This window comes from Vigna radiata, chromosome 9 (genome assembly GCF_000741045.1).
Source record: "Vigna radiata var. radiata cultivar VC1973A chromosome 9, Vradiata_ver6, whole genome shotgun sequence".
NCBI lineage: Eukaryota > Viridiplantae > Streptophyta > Magnoliopsida > Fabales > Fabaceae > Vigna > Vigna radiata.
The window spans coordinates 1,113,433-1,125,554 of record NC_028359.1 but is presented as its reverse complement, the minus strand read 5'-3'; the positions used below and the strand labels follow the sequence as shown (position 1 = coordinate 1,125,554).

The 12,122-nt window shown below is 28.3% G+C and overlaps 2 protein-coding genes across 2 annotated transcripts; one reads left to right on the top strand and one right to left on the bottom strand.

Annotated features, from left to right (window-relative positions):
• Nucleotides 1–249: 249 nt before the first annotated feature.
• On the top strand, nt 250–2,017 carry LOC106774073 (aquaporin TIP2-1-like). Its single transcript, XM_014660902.2, has 3 exons — nt 250–463; nt 739–989; nt 1,340–2,017. The coding sequence occupies exons 1-3, from the start codon at nt 337–339 to the stop codon at nt 1,706–1,708; spliced, it is 747 nt and encodes a 248-aa protein (XP_014516388.1). The 5' UTR covers nt 250–336; the 3' UTR covers nt 1,709–2,017.
• Nucleotides 2,018–5,369: 3,352 nt separating this feature from the next.
• LOC106774072 (auxin-responsive protein IAA27) lies at nt 5,370–7,951 on the bottom strand. Its single transcript, XM_014660901.2, has 5 exons — nt 7,304–7,951; nt 6,686–6,915; nt 6,322–6,466; nt 5,734–5,795; nt 5,370–5,601 (listed from the first exon to the last, which is right to left on the bottom strand). The coding sequence occupies exons 1-5, from the start codon at nt 7,786–7,788 to the stop codon at nt 5,561–5,563; spliced, it is 963 nt and encodes a 320-aa protein (XP_014516387.1). The 5' UTR covers nt 7,789–7,951; the 3' UTR covers nt 5,370–5,560.
• Between the last annotated feature and the right edge of the window lie 4,171 nt (nt 7,952–12,122).

Genomic DNA, 12,122 nt, shown 5'->3' with positions numbered 1-12,122 from the left:
AGTTTATGTTTTACAAATGATAATGTTTGGTTCTATATTTTTTAGTATGGGCTATACTCTATTCTAAGCTAACCAGGAATGGAATACACCACATTTAAGAAAAAGTCAAAATCATGGCTTTTAAAACATACAGATTAAAGGTTAAAACATATATCTAACACATGTTATTCTTAAATAAACCTTAATTAACATTGTATTTGATAATTAACTTCTGCTGCATATATATATATATAACCCCAACAGAGAAGCTTTTTGTACTACTACCTTTCTTATTTGTAACATTTCCTTGTCTATCCTCTCCTCTAATTTTAACAGTTCCCCTAGAAACTTCTGAAGATGGGTGGCATTGCCTTCGGACGTTTGGATGATTCTTTCAGTTTAACCTCAATCAAGGCCTATATTGCTGAGTTTAATTCAACCTTGCTCTTTGTTTTTGCTGGTGTTGGTTCAGCCATAGCCTATGGTTAGTTTTCTGGTTTCACAACAAAATTTAATCCAAGATCTCAGTCTCAACCCCACCACTCCTTTCTCATTTTAGTCCCATATTCAAGGTGTTTCACCATGATTAAACATAAAACAAACCTTAAAAATAAGAGAAAACTGATGAAACAATGTTTGTTTTGGCTTGTGATTGACTGTAGGACTTTTTTAGTTTGTAGAAGTTTACAGATTTTTCATTTTGAAATCATGGTGCTTACTTAGTTTCAACATGTCTGGCTCTCTTTTTTTCTCTTGTAGGTAAGTTGACATCAGATGCAGCACTTGATCCTGCTGGGTTACTGGCAGTTGCTATTTGCCACGGTTTTGCACTTTTTGTTGCAGTTTCTGTGGGTGCCAACATCTCTGGTGGCCATGTCAACCCTGCTGTGACTTTTGGATTGGCTCTTGGTGGCCACATCACCATCCTCACAGGCATATTCTACTGGATTGCACAGCTTCTTGGCTCCATAGTGGCCTGTTTTCTTCTCAGCTATGTCACAGGAGGTTTGGTAAGTTTCAATTGAAAGAATCTCTACGATTGGAAATCACTTCTGGAATCAACGCATGGCTACCTGAATTTGGCAAATCTTTTCATTGCATTAGACGCTTCATGCATAAACCAAGGACATATTTACATGCCCTTTTTTCTATCACTTTATTTATGATTCTGCTACGGCTAAGATGCATAAGTAGTATGTCCAAACATCATTAGTATATTATATAACCATTTTGTATGAAGCCAGTATTCAAACATCATTAATATTCTCATTTTTTTTGTCTGGTATCAGACACTTGTAAATAATAGGACGATGTTTAGTTTATTTAGAGCAAAAACTGAATTGTTGTTATTTGTTGGCAGGCAATTCCAGTTCACAGTGTGGCTTCTGGGGTTGGAGTTGTTGAAGGAGTTGTTACAGAGATCATAATCACATTTGGTTTGGTGTACACTGTATATGCCACAGCAGCTGACCCTAAGAAGGGTTCATTGGGCACGATTGCACCCATTGCCATTGGTTTCATTGTTGGTGCGAACATCTTGGCAGCAGGGCCATTCTCAGGTGGCTCAATGAACCCTGCACGCTCCTTTGGCCCTGCAGTTGTGAGTGGTGACTTCCATGACAACTGGATCTACTGGGTCGGACCTCTTATCGGTGGTGGTTTGGCTGGCCTCATCTATGGCAATGTCTTCATTCGCTCTGACCATGCACCTCTTTCCACTGAATTTTAACTCCATTGGGAGATCATGGCCTCTGTAATTCATGTTTCTTCATAATAAAAGTAGGAAAAGCTGTTCTTGCTTTTCTTGCTTTTTCTAGTGTATGTTTTTCCTTGTAATTTATTTGTAAAGTGTGCTACTGTTTAATTTGGTGAGAATTCAAAGAGGTTGGTGGTGTGCAGAAGTGCTTTACTGTCTCTAAGCTTTTTTTTGCATTTGGATGCCATGCATGAGGACTATTGTGCACTGGCTTTTATCTCTATGCAGAAGTTCACATGCTTGTAACCGTGAAATTAATGAACAGAGTTAGAATTTCATTTAGTCTCACGTTAGATAAAAATGAAAAAGTAAAGTATATAAAGGTTTTAAACAGCGAATTATGTCGTTAATGTTGTATCTTGGTAGAAGTTTTAATGTGTTTGACAGAAACAAAGAGAAAACGTCAATGATTGTCTGTTAAATACATGATGAAAGATCCAAGTAACATGTGACCATCACTGTCTAGAAATGTCGATTATAGCAACAAAGTTTGGAAAATGAAACAATTATGTCTGAGAAATACTTTGTTCCTTGATGCAAAGGGTGAACAGTGTTGAATTACATGAAGATGGGACGGTATAAGGACTTTATGGTTGTCCGAAATGTAGAAAAGGTGGTGGTGGAGGCCCAGAAATTGGGAATTATTAATCTGAAAATGTAAACTTGCAATAATAGAAGCTAGGGAAAACACCATTACAGAGTCATGATGAAGAAATAGAGGACAAGACTCTATTCAATCCTCCATGAAGATTTAGCAACATGGACTTCATCGCCATGTCCTCTTATTAGAGCTAATAATGTTGTAAGATCTAAAATATATATTAAGGATGGATTTCATATATTACATTAACCCTGGTGCCATATTTAATTTTAATATCATATTGAAAAGAAAATAAAAAAATTAATTGAAAAAATATGTCATTTATATAAAAAAGAATATTATATATAATAATAAATAGAAATAAAAATAAAATAAAATAACTAATTATATAATATTTAAGTATATTTTATTCTAATATAATGGAAGACAATAATTTTGAACCAAATAAATTATAAATAATTCTCGAATCCAAAACCTTAATATATCTTATCTCCAATTAATATTTGAATCTAACTCTAATTCCACAAAAATTAAATGAAGTGAGAAAACCCGAAATAGTTTGAAATCTAATACACCATATATAGTCACGAAAATATCCGTTAACAAAGAATTTTCTCAACTAGTTCACATCCAACATTGTTTCAACTACAGTTACCATACTTGACTATGTTAGATTAAAATAACACGTTTCTGCTATGCTATTTTTTTTAAAAAAAAAAAGAGAAAATGATTTTTTTTAAATGATTTATATAATAAATGTTGGTTAAAATGGCTTGTATTTATGTAAAACTTATTTATTTAAGAAAAAAGTGAAAAATATAAAATATAAATTTAACAAAAAAAAAATAACAATTAAGTGTGCATATTTTATGATAAATTTAAATATCTAATATTAATAATTATTCATATAAAATATGAACCATTAAATTTAATATGATAAGAATTTTATATAATTGGTTTAATTAAGAAATTAATAATAATAATCATTTAATAAAAATGCTAAAAAATTAATAACATAAACATGTGGTACTCTAAGTAGACTAAATCTTTCTCACACTTAGTGTTGTACACATGTGTAACGTGTAGCACTCCCGTTTGAATTTCATCTTTATCCTCAATTTTTTTTTTTCAAATCTTCATTTTTCATAGGTATGACATTGTTATACCCATTCTCATCAATACACGTATTTTTATTATCTCAAATATTAGTTAATTTTTATAAAAATTAAAAATACAATAAATAAAAAATAATATTATCATATATTTAATGTCAAAATAATATACATATATTTTTTTAATATTAAATAGTAAAAAGACAATTATAACTGAATGAATCTAAATAACAACTAAATAAAGGCCAAATATTTATAAAAGTAATAAAATTCTTATATTAAGGATAAGTTACAAAACTAATAAAAAAATTAATACAAAATCATTAAAAGTGTTATAATAATTTAAACGAGATATATTACTCCTACACGTATCTTATTTGAATTAATTCATGTTGAGATTCTTTATCAAAATAAAAAATAAATTGATTTGACAAGTTCATTTATTTTTCTTGAGTTCTACACTTTTTGGCTATTTAATATTACACAAGTATCACGCATGTCAAAATTTATTAACATATCAAAATATATTAACAGTCAAATTTATTAACTATCAAATTTTTAACAACAAAATTTATATATACAAAAAAACAAAATTAACTAATCTAGCCATCACCAAAAATTAGTAAGGTATTCATACTTTGCAAAATTAAATGCATATTCGAATATAAATAAACAAAAATATATAAAAAATAAAAAATATTAACATTACAACCAACATAATCAAATTTTCATTAATTTCAACACAACAATATTATTATTTAAAATTATCATAATAAATTAATAATATTTTAATTTCAATTTTATTTGTTTAGATATTAATTGTTGGCTTTTCTTCTATTCCTTTTTTATTTAATTCAAAAGAATTATTAATATTAAAAAATATTTTCTAATAATACAAAATTTTATATTACTTATGTTATTTACCAAAATAGTTGTTCTCATATTTTTTATAAACATGGTCATATCATAATGAAAATTTTCAACTGAGTTTAGATTGACTTTGCTATTACATTCATTACAAGAAAATATCACGTTATTGATGAAAATTTAATTAAAAAAAATGTTTTGATAAAATAGGATTATTAACGAAAAAATTTATTAATAAAATATAATTTAACAATAATTTGATTGATAAATTTTAAGACTTTAATTATGAATGAATATATTCATTGATTATGAATCTAGTTTTAATAAATCCTCCTTTCACCTTTTTTATATTTTGTCTGTAAAATAGTTTTTAAAGTTTCTACTTTAGTTTTAGTTTTGATCATATTATAGTAAAATTGGTTAAAATATCTGTCAATTATTGAATTTTTGAAAATTGATCGATAAATGTCACTAATTATATTTTTTAACATTACTTGGTAAATTTGTTTTTTCATTAAATTTGACGAAATATATGTTATAAATTAAATGAAAATGGTTGAGAAAGAAGAAAATTAAGAAAAGAAAGAAGAAGTGGTGATAACATCAACAAATAAAGAATAGAAAGAGATAAAATGACATATACAATAATAATAATAATAATAATAATAATAATAATAATAATAATAATAATAATAATAATAGTAATAGACAATAATGAGGAAGAAGAATAAAAAAAAAGAGAAAAAAAATTAAAAAATTTGTTAATAATTATTAACAAATTTATATCATCACTAATTAATAATCTTTTTGAACATCACTACGGACAAAATTTTTTGATTCATTGATAATATTTATGAACAGACATTTTATCAAAAAAAAAATTATATTTGGTAATTTTGCTTTTCCGAATAAAGAAGATTAAAATTGAGCTTTACCAAAAACCAAACTTTGTTGTTACACATTGAAGTGTAATATTTCTCTATATATAATCTGATACTAAGAATTCATGAATGAATTGAAAAATTTGATACTAAGACAATCTTAACACACCATATGAGCGAACAGCAAAATATTTCATATTAACAAGGAAACTGAAACCTATCAGTGTCCAAACGCACAAAAACTGAAACGCGTTTCGTTTTTGCTTTATTTAATACACGACTATAACTATAGACTCAAATTCTCTTCTAACCCTTCTTTATATGCTTCAGCAAATGACCAAATAGTAGAGCAGAATCTTCTGTACTAATAATATTGGCTCCTAGATTTTTCCATTGCCCTTGGAGCTGCAACCAAATCCATAATATATTTTAAGTTAATCTTCCATTATTATTTCAACTATAAAAAAAGTATATATCATATTCATTATACATGTATAAACTGTTTCTATAATTTATAGCAGTAATAGATATATATACCTAGTCCAATTGCCTCCGAGCCTTTCATTATCCTTAGTTTCTTACATGACTCAGTGAACATTCTGTAGTCACAAGTTATCATTGCATTAGTCAATAAACACGATCAAACACTAACTTTATTATCTAAATTACCTATTTGTTATCTAAGTATAGTAGCAAAAAGGATGTGATTTATTGAGTAATGAATCATAAACATAATGAAAAGGTTTAAACCTCTTTTTGGTCCCTAAGTTATAAGCAGATGTTCAGTTTAGTTCCCGTTTTTAAAAATGTAAATCTTTGGTCCCTAAGTTATAAAAAATGTATCAAATGAGTCATTTTTTAACTTGAAATACTGTTTTTGGTTGTTTCTTAACAACTGCTACATCTTTAGATTGTTCTGATTTGTTTCTTAACAATAACAGCACTTTAGATTGCTTTTTGTATTTTGACCATGAACATCAAAAAATGACTCATTTGATACATTTTTTATAACTTAGAAATCAAAAGTTTACATTTTTAAAAATGGGACTAAACTGAACATCCGCTTATAACTTAGGGAGAAAAAAAAGAAAAAAAGATTTAAACCTAATGAAAAAGGCAACTTACTCCCAAGGCACATCACCCATTAGCATCCAATCTCCATCTTTATCTTCATAAGTAAGAACATATTCAGAGCCATCAACAAGATCCTTGAAAGCTCTCTCACTCAATCCCTCTTTCCCACCAGAAACTCCACGTGCACTACATTGACCTGCTTTCGAAAACACATTTGTCATAAAGGTTTTGGATAAAAAGTAATATCACATTAGACTCAGATTTTATAGGTATTGTATCTCGCAGTTTAAATATAAGAGAAATTATTGTCCAAATTGATACAAAGTTTTTATAATCTTGTTAACTTGAAGTGTCTAATTTGATCATCAATTGCATTGAATTAAGCATGATGAATGTGACAGATTGAGTAGCATACCAATGGTAAAGCAGCTGAACATTTTCTCAAGAGCAGAAGAAAGTTCAATATAGTTGCAGTGGTTTTTCAGATCAACCTTTCTGAGATAAGGTGCGCCATCCATGCTGACCTTAACATAAAGACAACCAACTCTTGATTTCTCCTCAGATTCAGTGTTGCTTTTTGCCAAATTATAGGCCATTCTGTTCTTCCGAAAAGACCGAATCGGTGGCCATCCCACAACTTGTGCTCTGAAACAAAAAGGTTTCATGTTTAACTTGTCACCCCACAGAACACAATATCAATAATCAAACAGAAAAAAATAACCCCATAAAGAAATCAACAGCCATTTGATTGAATTTTCACCAAAAACTTCATCTTTAACACAAATAAAAGTTGAACAAAACAAACACTCAGTGGACTGATGCATTAACGAATGTTTTCAACAAAGTCTATAACAGAAAGAACACAGTAAGTCTCATACCCCTTAAAATTTTAGTTACAAAACCTTAAGCTAGTTTATGAAAAAGCTAGTTAACATCAAATATTTGAACTTTTCTTGTTCTTCTTCTGCTATAGATACTTGAAGAAGTTTAACAAAACGTTTATGTAAAGCATTAATATGTGAGGAAAACTTACTTTTCAGCAGGAGCAGTAGCATGTTCAATTGTTGCAGTTGCAGAAACCTGAGGCGGCTTCTCAGAGTGAGGAACCAAACCAACCTCTTTGTTGCAGAGTGCAGAGGTATTAGCCCCATTTCTCAAATCATCCCCAGTTGCATCACTGCCTGAGAAAATCCATTTCCCAGAAGAGGAGGAGGAGGAACTAATGGTATCAGAGAAACCCCTCTTGAGGTTCTTGGAAGGAGTTGAGGAAGCAGAATAGCCACTACTCTGCAAATCCTTGCCAAAAAGAGAGATCCCTGCAGCTCCTGGTTTGTTCTCAGAAAACTCACAACCTGGCAGACCAAGCCTCAGCTCTGTCTCCTTGAAGTTCAGAGATGAACTGTTCTCATCCTCAGATAAAAGGTTGGAGGAAACTGAAGAGGATATCTTATCACAGCTTTTCTCCATGTATGGAGTCTCTGCTAAGCCTATGTAATCATGTTCAAAGGGTGTAGACATCAAAGTTTTGCACAGTGAAAGGTTCCAAAAACGAGTGAGTGAAGTGAGTATGCGTATGTCATGCGTATAAATTTATAAAGGAAGGTAGATGTATGAGAATGGAGCAAACAAATGAGTCAAAAAGTAGAGTTTTAAACTAGAGTTATCGCATGGCATGGTACGAATTTTCCAGGAGCTTCTCTTCTGTGATGCAGTAAAGAATCTTCTTGGACTTTATGACGCAACTTTTCTCTTTCCATATTCATCATAATATTACATTATTTTTTTACATGCTGGTAAACTTTTCCAGTCATATCATTAAAATAAAACATTTAAAACTATCCCAATGATTAAAATCATAAAAAGTTCAAATTTTTACTGCTGCAAATTTGATTCTTTAATGGATTCAAAATCCTTGGTTGATTAAAATGCAGTCGAGGTGCAAGTTCGAAGCACACATATCACGACATTCCAATTCGAAAAGCATTGAGAATAATAGAATAAGTTTGTGAAAAAGAATAATAGAACAAACTTGTATGAGTCCAGACACGACACAAAGGAAAGAGATTGAACAGAGGTGAATCTCCATTCTTTAGTTGAATATGAAATGAGTCCCAAACTGGCAGACAATGTTCCGTATCTTAGCATGTGTGTCGTTCAGATATTTTCTCTCTCTTGTTTTTTTCCCAAAACTACGTGAAACAAACCATAGGTTTTATGCCATAGTTGCCATGGCTTGCCAATGTAAGACACCAACACATGAATTCTTGGAGTTGAGAACCACAATATTGTGTGTTTGCTACAAAAGGTAAAGAGGGTATCAAGATCTGCTTCGGAAATTGTAATGTGAAATTATGTCTTGTCTTTACTACTTTTGTGTTTTACATTAATAATATAAATAGATTAATTGTTGGTTGGATAGGTTAGAAGTTCAGTGATAAGATATTTTACAATAGGACAGTGATATTTTGATAATATTTTTTTTATAATATTTTAATATAATTTATATGTTATTTAGTGATTAATTTATGGTAGTGTTTATGATTATTATTATTATTATTGATTGTAGAGTAATTTTGAATCAATCACAGAATGATATGTAGATGATGTAAAAATATTGTAAAAAAAATATTGTCAAAATATCATTATCCTTTATAATATACACTAGATGCAAACCTTATCTTACATAATAATTTTATGTTATTGAATTAGACTTGTTAAAGTTACTTTTTAACATAGTATCATATTAACAAAATTTAACGTTTGTTAGATATATTATTTTATCTACTCAGATAGTTATTAAACTGTCTATTAATACTAACTTTTACGCTTAAAATACATATATATTGACCAGAGAAGTGTGTTAATATTACTTTTTACCATAATTTTATAAATATATATAGCGAGAAAAAAAATTGTTAAACTCCGTTAACATGTAATAAGCATAAATCCACGTCAAAACCAACAATTTGACCTAAAAAGTAATGACTTGTTCAAAATAGAAAAAACAAAAAGTAGTGGTCAATTTAGAGTTTCTAAATTTTGGGAATGAGATTCCCAACTAAAATGTAATTTGTGTTTCTAATAGAAATTAATTATTGTAATAGTATCCCGTTATTCTTTTCTATTTTCAGTGCAAGAGATTTAAAGATTAACTTTATTATACTCATGTCAAAGTACATTAAGAAGATAGTAACCTAGTGTATAAATACTCCATGAAACCCTAAATTTTATTATATTGATTAAAAATTGAAAAGTAAATTTTAAAATATGTCGAATAGATTTTTATGTTTTCGTTGATAAAAAAAAAAACTGTCACTCAGAAATTCTGAAGATGGAAACAAAGGAAAAGAACCCTAGATTGTCTAAAATTGAGGCTGAAATTGACTACCAAACATGGAAACATGTTGAAAACCCAAGAAAGCTGTTTGTACAAGTTAAGCAATACATGGTTAAAAAAGGAGTTTCCAATTGTAGGCATTTATTTCCCTTCAATTATCAGTCTTCCTCAACTTGGAATTATTAAAACATATTTTTAATGATTCTTCTAATTAACCCATCTTAATTTATTACTTGCTACAAAGCACCTGTTATGCATAGTTGGTATGTAGGTATTTTTATTGAGAAAAGAAATTACAACATTCATTATTACTTATATTTTTTATTATAAAAATTGTTAATTAAATATATTTTTAATCTCTAAGTTTAAATGTAAAATTAAAATTCACTATTTTTTTTAATTTTAATACATTTTAATTTAATGTCATTATTATTTGTATGTGTTAAATAGTGTTTTGAAAAGTTAAAATATGTTAAATAGTATAAATAATTTAAATATCAATTTAAAATGTTATTTAGTGCGTAAAAGAAAATCAATACAATTAGATTAGTAGTATTATATTTATTAATTTTTAAAGTGTAAAAAAAAATTCATGGTAAAATTTAGAAATAAAATCATATTTAATTGTATAAATTATTATAAGAAATTTAAGTGCAATTGCCTTTTTCTTTTTGGCTTTAATGGCAAATTTATTGTTGTATGTTTGCCTGGTTGACTTGGTCAAGAGAAAATTGGAATCCCAATTCTACCCTCCTACCAATCATATCTTTAAAAGTTGCACACATTACATCCTTTCATTATAGAAGCTTTACTATTTTGTACTTCTCACAAGCTAAGCAATACCCACTTGAGTTCACCATTGACCATTGACCATTGACCAGTTGACCATTATTTAAATAAAACTAATCTTTAAGATTTTGTAACTGTTCATCTATGCTTAAGTTCATAGTTTCAATTTAAATTTCAATCATTTAATGACATTTAATTTGCCTAAGAAAATGAAAAACATGTAAAAGAAACTCCCCTATTGTACCTTTTTCTAATTTTTTTCACATTCTAATGTTATATTCACTGCATTGCCTCACTCAACACTTTACTAAAAATTCATGACTATGTAAGTTATACCGAAGCCATAATTTAAACAAATTAATATTCGAAAAAAATTAAGAATTATGAATAAAATTAAATGTTTAAAGATTAAGTTCATAACAAAATACTGAGTGTAAATATTTTTAGAATAATATGATAATTATTTTGGATGAGAAATTTAAAATATTATTCCAAACTACTTAAATAAATAAAAAGAAAGAATAAAATGTAATTAGAAAAATAAACTTTATATAAGGAAAATATTTTAATTGAATAAGATCTTTTAAAATCATTCTACTATATCTAATTTATCTATTATGTTTAATTGATGTTTACAACAATAGATGGTATTACCGACGGTCAATTTTTGTCACTATATGATATATTTTATCGGTAAATATTATTTTAACAAGTCTACGATTTATGTGTTGATCCTATAAATATAAGTAGTATTCTTCAAAGAATATGTACTCTTTTATAAACACATATACATAAAATTTATATAAAAATTATAACTTTCTTATGGATATAAGCATGGAAGAGTTTTGTTTTTCAGTAATCAAACTATCATTAAGATTTTACCATAAGTCTACACTTAAAATTTAAATAAGGTTAATATTGTTTATCACTTTTAAGTTCATTAAGCAAGATAGAAATTGAAAAACTATTATCAAAACAATGTATATAAAAAAAAAAAAAAAGAGTCAATAAGTGATATATGTACACATTACTAGAATGATTATTATGCAAATGGGTAGTTTAAAAAAAGCAATAAGGTGGACAATCTTTGTAAAAAGGAAGAAAATGGGAATAAAGTAAGGGAATTGTAGAAGGCAGTAGCCCTATATAGGGACCAAAATTTGGAAAACACCCACTTTCTTATGACTGCATAATTAGATGAATCTGCATATATTGTGTCTGGGAATTAAGGCAAAAGTTAATCTTTAGGAATATTTAAGGGAAAAGTGGCGAGTGAATCGTATTTTTGAAGAATGAACACAGAAAGGACAGAGAAACAAAGAACATGTGAAAAAAGAGTTGGTCTTTTCATGTTTTTTTGAAATAGTTAAGAAAATGTTTAATGTGGTTTTGGAAAAAGTCTGTTTAATAATTTTTTTTTATAACACATACGTGATAGTTTGTGATTGGTCCATTTCAAATATCTTTTTAGAATAAATTCAAATAAACCAATAAAATGGTGACACATGTTCTGTTGTAAAAAAACTGTTAAAAAAGAATTGTTAAAATATTATTGTCCGTTTTGTTTGCATGTGGTTTTGTTTGCATGGACCATAATGTCCCATTTTGTGGCTAAAGTGTTGATAGCATAGCTGGAAAACATTAATTTCTTCAACCAAACTTTGGCCCTCTACTCTACAACAACAATGGAAAACTACATTTGTTGCCTCTTACTCCTTCAATCTTA

What these genes read in the sequence shown, in the direction of transcription:
- LOC106774072 (XM_014660901.2), bottom strand. Translation starts at nt 7,788, where the DNA reads ATGTCTACACCCTTTGAACATGATTACATAGGCTTAGCAGAGACTCCA. An exon ending in GTTCAGCTGCTTTACCATTG is followed by an intron (nt 6,467 to 6,685) that starts GTATGCTACTCA and finishes TTTCGAAAGCAG; the next exon opens with GTCAATGTAGTGCACGTGGA. An exon ending in ATGGGTGATGTGCCTTGGGA is followed by an intron (nt 5,796 to 6,321) that starts GTAAGTTGCCTT and finishes TTGTGACTACAG; the next exon opens with AATGTTCACTGAGTCATGTA.
- LOC106774073 (XM_014660902.2), top strand. Translation starts at nt 337, where the DNA reads ATGGGTGGCATTGCCTTCGGACGTTTGGATGATTCTTTCAGTTTAACC. An exon ending in TGGTTCAGCCATAGCCTATG is followed by an intron (nt 464 to 738) that starts GTTAGTTTTCTG and finishes TTTCTCTTGTAG; the next exon opens with GTAAGTTGACATCAGATGCA. An exon ending in GCTATGTCACAGGAGGTTTG is followed by an intron (nt 990 to 1,339) that starts GTAAGTTTCAAT and finishes ATTTGTTGGCAG; the next exon opens with GCAATTCCAGTTCACAGTGT.